Genomic DNA, 16,732 nt, shown 5'->3' with positions numbered 1-16,732 from the left:
CCTTTTAACTTCTTTATGTGGCATTTTGAAAATGTTAAAATAGCAACTCAATTGTTTTCTCCCTAGTGTCCTACGATTTTTTGTGGACTGTGTGGAGATTAATAGCAGCCCACAATAATCTGTTGTCCTTTGTTGGGGGAAAAACTATGCTGCTGTTTCTGGAAAGAAATAATTGGTATGTAGCCTATAGAGTCAATGGCTGAAATTAATGGAGCATAAAGGGGTGGTATCTCTCGCGAAGGAGGCATATTATCCGTTTAAACAGCTTCCAGTCTTGCACATAAATTAGACCTTCGACAAGCTTTGGAAAAAGAGAAACCACACAGCAGTGAATTAACATGCATGCATAATCTTAACAAAGAAACTGTCTCTTTTGAAAAGAAGAGAAAGATCCAGTGTCTCTGTTACAGTTGGAAATCTGAAATTAATTATTGACTTTCCCATATTGTTTGCAGCCACTTTGTTTGCCCATTTATTGTAGAATGTATATATGGTAATTGTTTTACGGGAGCTCATAAAACTGAAACTGCAAATGAGATAGTGGATGAGCAATTTATTGCATATGCCCTTCAGATGCTGAACCTAACTTGGCATAAAAGAAAAGTGGTCAATGCATGCCTTTTCAAGGTCTTTTGTGAAGGGAGAAGAAAGAGAGTACTTTGAATATTTTTCACAGTAAAATTCTCAAACATCTACAATTGAAAACCATTTCATATTTTTAATCTAAAACATTCATGATTTAGAAAACTGATTTACAGTGGCTCCTACAATTCACTTCGGTGGATGAAGAGAGAGAGAGAGAGAGAGACAGACAGACAGACAGACAGACAGACAGACAGACAGATAGATAGATAGATGAGTGTAATGGAAGCAATCTTAAAACATAGTTAATACGATGAAGACTATTTCAAGTACTCTTTCACTCCCTGAGTATCCTATATTAGCTAACAACCATAAGTAGGATCCTTAATCTTACTGAAATTCCAATTCTTCTACTATAACTCATAACAACAATTAAATGTAATGAATGGTTCATCTCACCAACATTTACGCCCCTGTTAACTGAAACATAATACCCTTATCATGGACCATTCAGATTCCTCATTTCATTTTATTTCTTAGGTTTTTTTCCCACACATTAGACAATGTATCTTAAGCGTTTTTTCCCCACTGTCTTCCTCAACTTCCTCTATGATTTTCTAATCCACACATCTGTTTCTCAACTTCATATTCCTTTCATAAATGTATCTATACTCAGAGGTATACATATGTACAATGTATTTAGGACTTTTAAATTTTTTCCACCTATAACTTTTCTGCATGCCTAGATTCCTCTACCAACTATGTATCTTATTTTGTCTTTATAACACACTGTGTATAATTAAAGCTGCTGGTATGCATATGGTATAAGTCATTCACAAGAGCATGGGCAATCTACCAGAGTGACACCTAGACTCTTCTTTTACTAACAGCTATCAATTGCAAGTAGCTCTCATCTAAGGGGTATGGTCATATGGTCCCCATCCTTGCTTAGCTGTTGACTGGCTTGACCTTATTAAGTTCTTCTGTAGGCAGCCACAGATTCTGATTATTCATGACTATTATGGTTCTGTCTTTCCAGAAAACACTATTTCGCATCAGTTCTCCCCAACCTTGGTACCTCCCACAGTCTTCCTAATCCCTCTTCCTTGATGATCCTTGAACCTCAAGGGTATGATATAATGTCTCATTTGTGGCTGAGAAACCTACACCCTTAGTATCTGCCCTTTGACTAGTTGCAAATCTCTGTGATACTCATGATCCAAAGTATTAGGAAGCATCTTTGATAAGGTGTGTGACTACGTATTATATAACATAAGTTATATAATAAGGACAAATTTTAGAAAGGAAGTTTTGTTATCAGGCCATTCAGCAAAATAACACTAGTATGTTATCACTTGCAGTGCATGACCTCGCTACCTGAGGGTGCAGGTTAGGTTTAAAGTACAAGGTATGACCTTACTGCCGTGGTTATTCCAGTTAATACTAACACAGGCTCATGAATATGCAACCATAGATTCAGACATGTGCAATCAACCGCTGGCCACATCCCAAGGAAACGTGGTCCTTCCTTCTCACAGCAGCCATCAACTACTAGTAGATCCTTACCTAGAGATGAGGTCTCCTGAAATCCTACCTCATATATGTTAGAATTTTAACTGGATTGCTCTTCTGCCAGTGTGGTAGAGATAATCAAAAGATGCTGTTAGTCCATCGTACAACAGAAAAGTCATATTCATAGGACATACACAATAGCCATGCCCATCCTTAAGCTCTTACATTCTTTTGCCCCCACATTTATCACAAATGTCATTTCTTTGGGTCTCTGTTCTTGCCAACTTAAGGCATTGTTTATAGTTCCTAGAAACAAATACGTTCAGGAAACAGTTTGGCATACAGTAAAGGATATGGTTTTGAAAAAAGACAAATTTAAGATACACTCCCAAATCTTCCCTCATGAAGTATGTGATTTTTTTACATGTTTCCTAATTTCTCTACATATCAAAATCATATTTTGTAAAATGAATGAAGTAAGGACTTAAAAATTAGTTATCAACCTTATTATTGCCTGTCCTCTCATATCCACACTCCATCTCAGGTACATATCTCCATATGTGATATCTGGAATCAACAGCTTATGAACCTTCTCACTGTTTTCTGTATTGTCTTCTAGGTCCCTCACCTAGAAAAAAACTTGCAACTTATTTTCTATTTTATCTATTTATTTTCCATTATTTCTTCCTGATGCCCTCTTTTGATCTCCATGTTCTCCAATATACATATGATGCTATAAACTCATACAGGCAAATGATCAAACAAACAAAAATAATAAAAACTAATAAATAAATCTGAAAAGGCAATCTGTATTACTTGTAAAACTTATTAGGATCCTTTAAACAAAGGGATAAGATACTACAGTAGATTCCACTATAAGCTCTGTGACTTGTATTTATCATTAAGGAAAATTTCTATATAGAATTCTATTTTTTTTTAGTAAAATTTGTAATGCAGACCAAACGCTACAAGCAACTCCCATGGATGGAGAGTTCTAGTCATTACTTCTAGAGTGCATAGGCAGAGGTCCACCAGGATCCATGTAAGAATCATGTAAATTCTTCTTGTGTCAAAATTTGTTTTCCAGAGATCATTTGATTCCATTGCTCCTCCTCCTTGCCTTCAGAACTTAACATGTGGCAACTCTTAGTATGATTCTTTACAAATGAGATTGTCTAGTCAAAAGAATGTAAAATCAGAGCCAGTTTTTAAATTCCAGAGATTAAATATAAAAATTTAAACTAGCTTTGATCTTCTGAACTGTCAAATTCTATCAAATTGTTTCCTGTTTTATCCTAGAATGTGGGTTTTTTGAGAGGGTGGAGTATACAGAATTTGGAGCCAAATGGACATGTGTTTGAACTCTGACCAATAACCAGTAAATTATATGGCCAGGGAAAACGTCTTCACTTCTGATCCTCAGTATCTTCTCTATAAAATACAGGTAGCAATTTCTAAATTAACACTTTGTCAAGATAATGTATGATCATCTATCTGAAGGCCTGGTATTATGCTTGTACCCATGGTATGTATATAATTAAAATAGTTCTTCTAACTTCCCTCAGAAGCCCCCACTCCTTGACTACATGGTATCTTAGCTTAAACTTTACTATGAGCCTTTGCTGTTTTATATTCTGTTTTTATGTAAACAGTATATAAATAAGATTCATAACCAACCATCTTAGAAAAAACAGCCTTTATTCCTTCAAAGATCTAGGACCATTTTTATATCACATAAAGTGAAAGAAAAATCTACTTGACCATGTTCCATGTAAATAGTCCAATCAGTGATAAATAGCAACCAGTGATAACTATTTACACTTTTATACATGAAATATTGCATATTCAGTATTTCAGGCTGTACCAGCTCAGAAACCCTAAATATGATTGGATTTCCAATTATCACTGTGTATTAGTCAGCTCCTATATCTAGATCCAACCTCCAGTTCTGCGAGGAAGAATGTCTTAAAGGTGTCTTTAAAAATGGCTGTTTCAAGAGGCATGAATTCCTAGATGCTTCAGGACTACCTGTCTCATGGGCCAGCTGCATCACAGGTAATACTAACATGTGTGTGGTGCTGACAGAAGCAGTGAATGGTAAGGGTATATACTAAAAACATATGTTTTTAAAAAGTTGAAGCTTCTGTGAATGTACTATAAATATCAAACAAATTAGTTCTATTAAAAATGTTATCCACCTGCAGCATTTCAACAGTAAGGCCAATTGTTTGTCTTTACATTCATTGTTCTGTCACTTTATTGGTCAGAATGTATGAAAGCATATTTCTGTGATTAACCAAAATAAACACTGATTATTTCCTTGTCTTAAAAAAAAATAAAAATAAAATAAAAATGGCTGAAGGAAGTACCCCACAAAGACATGTATTTTAAATTTCCTTCGACATTATAAATTACAGAATATGTATCAACTATTACTACTTATAAATGGTCATTCTTTCAATAAAACTAACATGGCTGGCAAAGAGGAAATAAAACTCAAACCATTCAAATATTCTTGGCATATCTTACCTCCTAGAGGTAAATATGGGTTAAACTCTAAGGTCTTATGAGACCTGTCTCCATCGTAGGTTTCTTTGATATGCTGCTCCAAGGGACAGAGTGGCTGTGCCATACTGACAGAGAACTGAAGCAGCCTTCTCTAGGTGTCGCTGCACACAGAACTCTGGTTGTATGAGCTCAAGGCTTTTCTCTCTGTGTTCTATACGCAGAACTCAGGTGACTGCTCCCCAGCCAGCAGTTCTCTCTCTCTCTCTCTGTAATGAAGGATAAAAGTCAGAAAACTACTGAAGATCCCTGGGGAAATGAGATTCCCTGAAATTTGGATGAAAAAAGAGGGAAAGGTCTACTCAGAATATCCAAGACAAAGTTCTCATTCCTGGAGATTTGAAGAAAAAGGAACTAAGTGAACCCGTTGCCAGGACAACCTGTGTTGGGGAGCAGTGTCCGGACAAGAAAATGGGTGACCTATGGATACTTCTGTTTTTGCCAGTGTCCCTGGTAGCCTTTCATGGTGTCAAAGGCTGTTTGGAATGTGACCCCAAGTTCATAGATGACGTTATGACCTTGTTGAGACACCTTGTACCTGCACAAGTCCCTGGGAGAGCTCACCTGCTTGCCAGGCAGCATAAGGAGATAATCCACTTAAGCTCCAAGGTCTCCCACAAGGATAAGACACTTCGGTTGATGGGTGAGGGATGTGAGTCTCTAGTGTTTGGGAGGTAAAGGGGGAGACATGGAAGAAAATATGGGGACCACTCCATATCCTCTAATGATAAGATTAATGCCTGTCCCACATGGACCATTCTCCTTCCCATATAGCTGTTGCAAATGCTGTCAAATTGAGAACATGGATGAAGGATGAATTTTATAGACTGGGAAATGAAACATGGAAAGGTAAGGCATTGTTTCACTGTCAGACTTTCATGGTGCAAACAGGTAAACAGGCTTGGGAAATTATTATGGGAAAGAAAGCAAACTATCTGGAACCAAATTGTGAAATAATCACTATAACTTCAAGTATCACTTTCAGGTGTCTTTATCATTCAAGGCAAGCTCGTCAAGGTCCGCCAAAACTTGGAAATCAAAGTGAAAGATATGCTAAGGAATTTCTCTGAAGTTGGTAATAATAACATTTCTACCTTACAACACTGAAATAATGTCAGAGAACAAGAAGTAAGGGGTGAGAAGAAGAATGAGGGTTCAGGTCAAAGGGGTAGAGGTGTAGTGAGAAATGGATAGACAGCAGGGATGAAATGGGTGTAGATGTGACACAAGTGAAGTCAGTTCTAAGCTGATCAGACGTTTCTGCTTCTCTTTTAGCTTGTTCAGAAGATTGCAGTGAGTACAGTACATGTGACGCCTTGAGGTTTCAGCCCATATTTTCCCATCTCCTTTTTTCTGTTTGCTCTTTTCTCACACAGCCAAATATTTATAACATTGAAATTTTAAGAATCTTGATTATTAGAGGAAAGATTCCAAGAAGTGTAACCTAAGAGTCCTGGGAATGCCTTGAATCTAATCTGTATTTATGAGGTAAGGGACACCCTCGCCATATCCATTTTATGACTGTATGTTTCTTTGTCAGTTGTAACCGAAGGTCCTGTCCTTGACTGCTGGACCTGTTTTCGCATGACCACCCGGTGTTTCAGAGGAGACTATTGTAAAGGTGACATGGGTTGTGGTATGGCAAAAGGGCTCATTGAAAAAGATGACCCATTGATTTTTTTTTTTTTTGAGTACTTTAAAAAAAAGCTTACAGTAATGAAAAAAAAAAAAAAAAGCAAAGCTAAACTGTTTAGTAAAAGGTTTATCAACATGAACAACTTGGAACAAAACTAATGCTGTGAGTAATAAATGAATAGGGATGAACCCTGGACACATCTGTAGAAATTATTAGGCTAAAGGACAGCAAGTGAAAAAGTGCTGGAGGGGTCTGACAGAAGGAATCCAGGCACAGTGATGAAAGAGGCAATGCCAACTCACTTGAACTGTTCACTTTGTAAAGAGAGTCCCTGATACTATTCCTCTTCTTCCAGGTTCATTATCTCTATTTCTTTTTTCTTTCCAGATGAGAATCCAAAGAAGGCTGAAAATCGAGAGATTTCTCTATATCTGATGCTCATGGCAGAAGCTGTAATATTGGCAAGTGCTGTGTTACTGTGAGTTTTCCACCCTCCCAGCATTCCTTTGCAAAAGAGATTGCCCAAACTCCCTCCTCCCTAATGGAAAAGGGGAACAGAAATAGAACCTTCTGGTGAATAATAGATGAAACACAGAGTGATCCAGGAATAAAAGAAAATAATTATATAATTATTTTTAAGATGTTGCTTCTTCCACTGAAGTACGGACTATCCTCTCTCTACTCCAGATTCCATATTTGTGTCTTACATCGAAGGAAAATGAAGGTAATACGAAGGACATTGAAGACATATTTGGAGAAGAAACTTGAAGAACTAGTGGGGATGATAGATAAGGATGAGGAGCGAAAGGATTTGGAGACATGGAAATCCACTTCACGGTCTCAGACAGGTGATACTTCAAGTGTTGAGTCAGAGATGCAAACTGGGACTTGAGTTTCTGCATGGTCATAAAATCACAGCATCTGAAAACTGCAATAGAACTTAGGGTTTCTCCAGTGAATATCCTTACTGACATTCAGAGACAATGGACAAAATAAGAGGACAAATGATTTACCCTGAGTTATACAGAGAGCAAACTGGAATGCTGCAACACACAAGAAACAATATGCCATGAGATAATAAAAATGCATTATTAGTCATTCTCCTGAATGGCAGGAATTAAGACACCTTCCATGTTTATAAATCTGAATTTTGTTTCTATTTTTATTTCTATTTCCATATCTACCATCAGGGTCAATGTAGACAATTTTTAGATAACAGACATTTAATATGTATCATACTAACATATGTACATACATATATGTAAAATAAAGTCCAAAAATACCAGTCCTGAGTAGCTGAGATATGTCCCTGTCATTTTCTTCTAAAACCATGTCTCAAGACAAAGTTGGATATTTTTCCTTTTTCATATGTGTGTGCTGTGTGCATGTGTGTGTGTGGTGGGGATGTGTGCTTGTATGCCTGACATGTGTGTAAGGAAGCACGTGTATGAAGACATGTATGATTGTGTGTGTGTGTGTGTGTGTGTGTGTGTGTCCATGATACTTTGACCTTTCTCAGTCCAACCCACCAGATCTTGCCAGCATGGCTTGTCTTGCTAGCCAGTTGTCCCCAAGTTCCCCTTTCTCAGATTTCCAAGACAGAAATTACAGGTGACCTGCAATTCCCACACAGTATCATCTTGGATTCTGAGAATCTAAACTCTGGTCTTATTGCTTTCAGGGTAACCACTTTATTCACTAAGCTGTTTACAGTACCAGTCTGTTTTCATTCCATGATACGGCTTTCACTGCGTGCCTTTATATGCAAATTATCTTAATTATTGCAATATCTATCTACCTATGAATGACTACTGTTGTATCAGTAGAGCTGAGGAAATAAAACTATATCTAATGGAAGTATGCATAGCTATGACAAATTCCTTTGAATGAGTAACTCATGCTTATCAAAACAACTTGACTAATATTGATGAACAAATGCATAATTAAGAAAGATAAATAAAAACTGTAAAAGTGGATTCTCTATCATTACATATTCTTCATTATGCAGCTAGCACATAATAGAGCCTGAACTAGAACACAGGCCTAGTTAGCTCTAACATTCATGAGACTTCTATTTTGCCTTGCTTCCTATTATTCTGTAAGCTTGTTCCTGAGAATAAGCCCTGCATTTCGTCAGCAGGAAATAAATAGTAAAGGGTGACTTAATTCAGCAATGGATGCAAGTGTTTTCAATTTATCTCACACTGTAGAACTCTGTGCGTGCTTATTGCTACTGCCACATGAATGAGATATCTAGTGAGGAGGATGATCTGGAAGGAAGCTGGACATTGACATTGCTGCATGACTGATTTTAATTTTATGCTAACTATCAGCGGAGACTGTTGTAGAGCAACCAAAAGTTCTCAGTGACTTGGGACTCTTCTGCCATATCAGAGTCAATGTATTAACACAATTCATGTAATAAGCAATTTATCTACATTGTTTTAATAACAGAAAATTTATAGTCAAGATAATAGAACTGTAAAACATTTGTTTCAGAGCAATTGATATTATTTTGTATTTAACAACACTTGAACATTTAAGGTCACAGCACGTATGTTGTTGTAGATAGAGTGAAATGGCCACTGTATCATTTTGGCTTTTTATCCCATTCCTCTGCTATCTGCAGTTCTGTAATCTGTCTTTTAAAATAATTTCTTGGGCTAATAATGTCTACTTTCATGGTATCAAAACTCAGTTACCAGCACTTAAATCTCACCTTACAATCATCTATAATTCAAGTTCCATGGAAATTAGGATCCTCTTCTCGTCTGGCCTATGCAGGCACCATGCCCATATGCAGTATGCATAGCATATATGCAAACAACACTGCATTAACATAAAATAAGCCTTTGAGGGATTATATGCATGTGTAAGTTCCTATATGTCTAAATAAGTACCAATTGCATGTCTGGTGCTACCTGAAACAAAAAGAAGGCGTCAACTCCTGGCACCATTAGTACAAGTGTTTCTGAGGTTCTGTGTGTGGAGGGGGGGGGGGACTGAAACAAGTTCCTCTGCTCGAGCTGCCAGTGATCTTAAGGGCTGAGCCATTTCTCCAACCCCCTGTTTTATAGTTTTTAATATATTTAAACAATGAGAAGTAGATAGGCACACTCATGTAAATTTATATTCATTCTAGGAATTATACAATTGAACTTACATTTTCACTGATATCAGGCTGGATTTCGACACATTTCTTTCTGGAGTTTTAAACTATAGCTTTTTGAGACATGGAAAATAAGTCTTCTCTAGGTACCAGCACCTAATAGGTTCTCCAATCCTCAGAAGTCAACAATATGCACATACAAAACTAATTAGGCAAAATATTATATATATAATTAAATGTAATATATTCTATATATTAATGACTAAAGAACAGGCTATGGATTTGAGGAGTTGAGGGGACGTGAGAGGAATCACAGGGAGGAAGTGAGACAAAAATGACGTAAATACAGTACTTACATAAATTCTCTAAATGTATTATTTTAAAAAATAAAAACACAGTGTTCTGGATATAATGCTAATATCCAAGAGATTTTAGCTAATGTTGCTTTTTTAAATGAGCAAATGTCAAATCACTTAAAGAATTTGTGATATTTCCAGTATTTTGAGATAAAGTTTTTCTTCTGCATATTAGAAAATGTAAAGGAATATTTACCACATAGAAACAAGCACCTTGAAAAATAAGTAAGCAATAGTTGGGAAAACACAAGAAAAACTTCTAATGTAGCCCTGCTCCTCAGGCTTGCTCTTCTCTGTTAATGGTGCTATCCTGTTCACTATGAGTTGTGATGGAACAAACAAAGAAAAAACTATAAAGATATTAATCGTATTAGATATTGAAGATAAGTCTAGTTTTGTGTCAGTGAAAACTAGGGATTTGATACTTGTGTTTAAAAGGTGTCAAGAGCTGTTAATATACTGATAATTTTGTATCTCTACATTAGGAAACACCAAAACATACTTTGAGGATCTGCTGCACATAGCAGCACAAAGTCATTCTGCTCAAGCAATAACAAAGTACAGGGCAGAATTCCCATCACACCAGGCAATGGTGGCACAATTCTTCCAACAACACATTTAATCACAATAAAATAAAAGTTAAAAAAGAAAAAGAAAAAAATCACCTTCACAATACAAAAACAAAACAAAACAAAACAAAAAACTGCATGATCATAATGAATGGACTTTTAAATCTGTTGCTGAATGAGCTTTTAATTATTGTGGTGATCTTTACACCTATGCTCATCAAAAATATTTATGTTTATTTTTCTTTTATGGTTAAAAAAAAATAAAAATAAAAAAGCTAACAGATAAAGGTGATTCAGATAAAGGTTTGTCAGCATGGTCTTTATCACGTATGCACACAGTAGTTTCTTTGTATAACCAGGTTTTAATCATACATGCATGCAGTGGTATGTTCACACTTTGTTATGACACACAGGGGTGTCTTTCTTTATGGATAAAAGTAGGATAAAGCAGCTTAAGATTGAGAAGGTGTCAACAGAAACAACGAAGAAATAAAAATCAGCATCAAATGTAGAGAGAAAACAATAGTAATCAACATAAAATAAATGTGTCAATCAGAAGCATATTGGATGAGATCATTAAAATCTAATTATAAAATACTTTTAAAAAATAAAAATAAAGTAACATGACAAATTTTCTGTGTGGTTGAACTGAGTAGCAAAACTTGACGGTTAGCAAGTATTCTGTTGGTACAAGTCGTAAGAAAATTTAAATAAATATAGTGAGTAAGAAAAAATAAATACGGTGATACATAATAGAGAAGGAGTGAAAGCAATACGGAAACTGAGTAAGTCAAGTATTAATCTTGTCATTTAGATGAAAGAATATTAACATTATGTCAAAAGAATTTAACACAACTCTCATAGAGTCTTCTGAGTCTACAGAAAAGTCATAAGGCTATCGATGTACAAAACACCATGGATGAAGAATGTTTCTTTGACCCTTGTGCTTAAATCATAGTTTCCCCCTTTCTAATTCAGAGGGAATATTTTTCAAAAGATAAACCCAAACAAAGAGGAAAGAGTATATGTCTTGTGTCTTGCTTAATTTAATCTTTTCTAAACAATGTCTCAATGCTCTGGATACTCTGAAGGAGCTCCTAGAGTGAAATGGAATTCCTGAACAGTGAGGAACTTTCTAGGCCTGTCATGCAGAAATGTAAGCAGCAAGGGTTGATGGAATTGTTAGGGAACCTAGAATCTAACCTTCAGTGCTTAAAAGCCATGTTATGAAGTCGGACATAATTCCATATACTTTTAATCCCAGAAACAGAGTCAGAAGACTCTCTGAATTCAAGGCCAGATTATTATACACAGGATTTCCAGGCCAGGTAGGGCTGCATAGTAAGACCCTCTCTCAAATAAATTAGCAAACAAACAAACAAAAATTGAAACGAAACAAACTAAAATTCATGAATTAGCACACCTGTGTGTTTAACCACAGCTCAGTGCAGGACAGAGAGAGAAGGATCACTGGGGCTTGCTGGTCTCCAACCTACGTCCAGATTCAGTGACAGACCTCACCTGAAGGAAATAAAGCATGGATGGCAGGGCAGGACACACAGCATCAACCTCTGGCCTCTGCATGTACACAAGCATGTACACACACACACACACCACCACACCACACACACACACATCACACATATCATACACACCATATATACACATACACACACACACACACACACACACATACACCATACCCACACCTCCCACACCCCCCACACACAAATATATACACCAAACCACAGAGTACCGCACACAACACAACACACACCATATATACACATACACCACACACACATCCCATACCATACACACAGCAAACACCACACACACACAAACACACACACTCACCATACCACACCCTCACCAAACACCACACACACACACACACCACACACACACACACACCACACACACAAACACATACACACACACACCACACACACAAACACATACACACACACACCACACCACACATCATACACTCCACACACACCATACCCACACATATACCATATACACAAATACACACCACACATACACACACACACACACACTAACATGCACACCAAACACACACAATTTAAAAAGACAAAGAAAATACATTTAAGAAGTGTTTTTTTTTTTTATTACAACCTTCTTCCCTAATAATGAGTTATTGCTCTACAAGAATGTCTTAGAATAGTGATTGTTGTTACTTGGCATATTTAATTAGAATTTCCTGTCATTTAAAAAGATACATTTATTTTACTAGTGTTTTAAGATATTAGAGCTGGCATTTGTGTAAAGAACTATGGTTCAGGTAAGGAGTAATGCAACTAACTGTAGAGAATTTTTAAATGCCATGCATTTGGAAACTCGAATTCTTATTTTATGTAATTAAGAATAAGGATAAAATTACAAGTCAAATTATTAAGTGTTTAAAAGTAAACAAGTGGAAACATCACCTGTCACATCTTCTGAAGACTAGGTAATATACTGACACATTGTGCATAGAATGCACTGAAGAATGTAACATTCCAATATCATATATCAGAGCAAGAATATTCACATTTCTATACCAGATAATTCAAGCTAAAGCATGTAGAAAGAAGAAAACGCAAATGTAATACACAAAGAAAGAAAATAAGATGGCATCAGAGACCATAAAGCAGTAAATAGAGATAACACCAACGGCTAATTACATTTTTCCATCCAGTTTTTAAAGATAATTGATTTTTAAAAGTAAGATATAAAGAACAAAAGCAAAGATCTTTTCTTTTACCTTCAGAGAGCTACGTTGGGGGTGGCAAGTGGCTTAGCGAGTAAAGACTCCGGATGCCCAGGCTGAATACCTGAATATGATCCCCAGAAATAGCACAGTGAAACAGAGCACTGATTCTTGCAAGATGCCATATGACTTCCAGTTGCACTCAGTGACATGTGGATGACCATTCATGGACATATACCCACATAACCATATGCACACATGAGCACACAAACACACACACACACACTTTTTTATTTTCAAAAAACTATCTTAAGTAATTAAAATATTTAAAAATTGTTTGAAAGAGATATTTTCAATGAAAGAATACATTTCTAATACTGGTATAGGAAAAGAAACCGAACACATGAAAAAATATGTAAAGAACTTGACTAGTATAAATACTATTAAATATGCCTAATAATAAGCCTACAATTCAACACCATGGCTTTGATTTTATTTAAAGGATAAAAAGATGCTTTGATGCTTGCTTCCACACTCGTCTTCATTCATTTATATACTTAGCTAGGAAATACCAGAGTAGAAATAAGTTTAATTAAAAGAATAGATTCTTAGTTTTCAAACAGTAAGTATAGAATTTTGACTGGCAATATAACAAAAGTGACATGCATTCAGTATTTGTGCTCTTAAATGTGATCCAAGAAGATCTAGACTAATGAAAATATTTCAAAGACATCCAAACAAAATCAATAGTAAATATGAAAACAGGTCTGAGATCATCAAGGCAGGGTAGAGGAATTTTGAACACCAATAACAGAATATTAAAGGTCTCATTATAGCAAAAAGTATGTCAAAACTCTTAAAGAGCATGGAAAGGGGCAACCAGTAAAAGGATGTGTTGTTAATGTACATACAAATATAATCTTAATATGGCCAGAAATGTAGCCGCTCTGTGTAAATACATTCCTTTGAAAGATGTTGTTTAATTTTATACTATTTTTGCATTTCCTTTCAGTTTTTAATTTTATGTAAAATGGAATTATAACATTGTACTGTTCCCTCTTCTCTTAACAGATCCTCCCAGTTAGTCTCTAGAACCCTTATAATGACTCTCCTTCTCAAGCTGATAAGTGCATACAACTTTAACAATCAAAGAAAAAGACCCTTGCCTTGCTTCCCAAATTCACTGCCTCTTATTAATTTGTTGCTATATTGTTACTATTATTATATATAAATTTGTAAATACTACCTGGTAGTTGATTTAGTGTTGACCATGTGTTTAGGGCGGACTTCTGAGATTGGGTAACTGATCAGGGTGTTCATCCTTGGAGAAGGCTGATAATCCCTCCCTCGGTAACCTTTAATTGCTTGGAGTTCTTTATCTATAGGTGTACACTGTGTCACGTCCCCAATGTCATTCCAATTGGTGCTGCCATTTATCAGGCCTGGTTCAGGCAACCGTATCCTTGTGATTTCATTGGCGAAGCTTCCCCATCATAAAAATAAGATACCATCACACAGTAGAGGTCCTGGTTCTCTGGCCCTCACAATGGATCTCTGTCACTCTTCTGCCCTGAGCTTTGGGTATAGGGCTTGCGTTTTATCAAGTGAGGCAGGGTACATAATAGTTAACTGTTCTCCACATGTTACGGCTTGCTGTAAGGAGTTCTATCTGCTGAGAAAAATAAGTTTTGTTGTGGAAGAGTGAGAGCAACATTTACCTGTGGGAATAAGGAGAAGTGTTTAGAATGAAGTTAGGAATTAGAGTTGTTTAGTAAAATGGTAGCAACAGGTTCTCATCTAGAGTTCATGGCATCTTCAACTGTAGGTTTCCAATCCTAGGCAGGAGTTCCTTCACATTAAGGAGGCATTAATGCTGGTGTTTACACTATTAAAGTTTTTGGAATATCTTGCAATTCTGGATTCGTGTGTGTGTGTGTGTGTGTGTGTGTGTGTGTGTGTGTGTGTGTGTACGTGCATGTGTATGTGTGTCTGTGTTTCATAGGCACTAGAGCCAGATAGGACAATTAGTTGTTTTTCTCCCTTGGACACGTGGAAGCCTCATTCCTGAGAACTAGCACTAATAGTGCCAGTATGGTATTTCATTTACTTAAGATGTCTGCTTTGGGTTCATTTCCCACCAAATCATAGCAATATTTTTAATTTATTTCTGTTAAATCTTTAAGGCCTTTTACAATGGGATCATGATCACCCATCTAATAACTCCTCAAAGATCCACCAACACTTATCTACCCACCAAAAATGTGCCTCGCCCCTTTTTTTCTATTACACACCCATGAAGTTCAATTTTTTTCTGCTCATATACTCTTAGATGTGTGGCTCCCACTGGAGCAGGGTCAACTTACCAGTGGCTACAGCCTTGGAAAAAGCCATCTCTCCTCCTCCCAGCAGTCACTAATTGCCAGAAGCTCCTCGGCTGGGAGTAGGACCTCAGGTGTCACCATCTCCCTTCCTGTGCCTGGATCTGGCTGGTTTCCACTTGCACAGTCCTTTGCAGGCTGTCATACCTCCTGAGGGTTAATATCTGCTGCTTCCCTGTTTTGCCAAAAAGATAACGTTTCCTTGTAGTTATTCTCTCTCTTTGGCTCTTACATTCTTTTTACTCATTCTGAAATTATACTTGAGCTTAGAGGAGGAGACGCAACATAAATGTCTGCTAAGGGTTAAAAGTTCCACAGGATTTTCTCTGTACATTCTCTGGCTGTGAGCCCTGCATTTTTTTTAAAGATTTATTTATTATTATGTATACAGTAGTCTGCCTGCACAATAAGCAAAAGGTGTTCTAAATAGAATATTTATCTACTAGGAAAGGTCTTGCAGCATTTATGTTTTTCAAATGTAAAGATGATACAATGCTAATTATTTACAATTTAAACCTGATATAATGGTCATGGCAAAAAAAGCATACGTAAAAATATCCTTTCAATAAGCTAATGTTTAACCAAAGTCTCATTTATGGCAACAAGCAAACAACACAAATCATTTAATTACTGGAGCAATTATAAGTTGAGAGTCGTTTACCTGGTGTCAGTTCCTCAGGAAGCTCATTAACACTACTCTGAAACACACTAAAACCCACAAAAGCTACTCCTTTGTAGTCCTGTGCTTCAGTGTTGATGAGGAAATGCTTGAGACCCATTATTTTGGGGGCCCTTTTAAATAATGATTACTCCATGTCATTTTCTTGATTTTAGAATACTGATGACAGTGCTAAGTTTTTAAGTGTTACTCAGCAAAAGCTCCGTGAAAGTCTATCAATATATTTTATCAAAAAATATTGAAAATATAGAAGGCAATGACCAAGCTATCAAAGATACTCAAAAATTATTGTTACTACATCTGTGTGTGTATCTGTGTGTTTGTATGTGTGTATTCTTAAATATACCCTGCTTAGTCTGTATAACATTACTTGTATATATCTTTTCAGAACTGAGCATTTGGTATTGGATAAGCAGCTGTTGTGTTATTCCCTGGGAGAGCATGCTGCTCCTTATCAGCTTTCCTTAGCTTCTTGACTCTGAAAGAGAGCATGAATGGGTAAATGAGAAGCTTTAGAGGAAGGAAGGGGGGTTGTGCGATTATATTATAACCTCAAAATATGAAGACACAAAAACATCAGTTATTAGACCATAAGAATGAAAATGTGGTGATAAGATAAAAGCAAAAGTT

The 16,732-nt window shown here is 36.4% G+C and overlaps 1 protein-coding gene across 1 annotated transcript; it reads left to right on the top strand.

Moving 5' to 3' along the window:
- Positions 1 to 5,070: 5,070 nt before the first annotated feature.
- Izumo3 (IZUMO family member 3) lies at positions 5,071 to 7,187 on the top strand. The gene is made up of 7 exons (XM_051166781.1): positions 5,071 to 5,302; positions 5,434 to 5,508; positions 5,645 to 5,734; positions 5,935 to 5,952; positions 6,200 to 6,280; positions 6,683 to 6,773; positions 6,983 to 7,187. Exons 1-7 carry the CDS (start codon positions 5,071 to 5,073, stop codon positions 7,185 to 7,187), a joined length of 792 nt encoding a protein of 263 aa, XP_051022738.1.
- Positions 7,188 to 16,732: the final 9,545 nt, after the last annotated feature.

This window comes from Acomys russatus, chromosome 2, assembly GCF_903995435.1.
Source record: "Acomys russatus chromosome 2, mAcoRus1.1, whole genome shotgun sequence".
In the NCBI taxonomy this organism is placed as follows: Eukaryota; Metazoa; Chordata; class Mammalia; order Rodentia; family Muridae; genus Acomys; species Acomys russatus.
This window is presented reverse-complemented; position numbering and strand designations above follow the sequence as displayed.

What these genes read in the sequence shown, in the direction of transcription:
- Izumo3 (XM_051166781.1), top strand. Translation starts at nt 5,071, where the DNA reads ATGGGTGACCTATGGATACTTCTGTTTTTGCCAGTGTCCCTGGTAGCC. An exon ending in GGGAAATGAAACATGGAAAG is followed by an intron (nt 5,509 to 5,644) that starts GTAAGGCATTGT and finishes TATCACTTTCAG; the next exon opens with GTGTCTTTATCATTCAAGGC. An exon ending in CAGAGGAGACTATTGTAAAG is followed by an intron (nt 6,281 to 6,682) that starts GTGACATGGGTT and finishes TTTTCTTTCCAG; the next exon opens with ATGAGAATCCAAAGAAGGCT.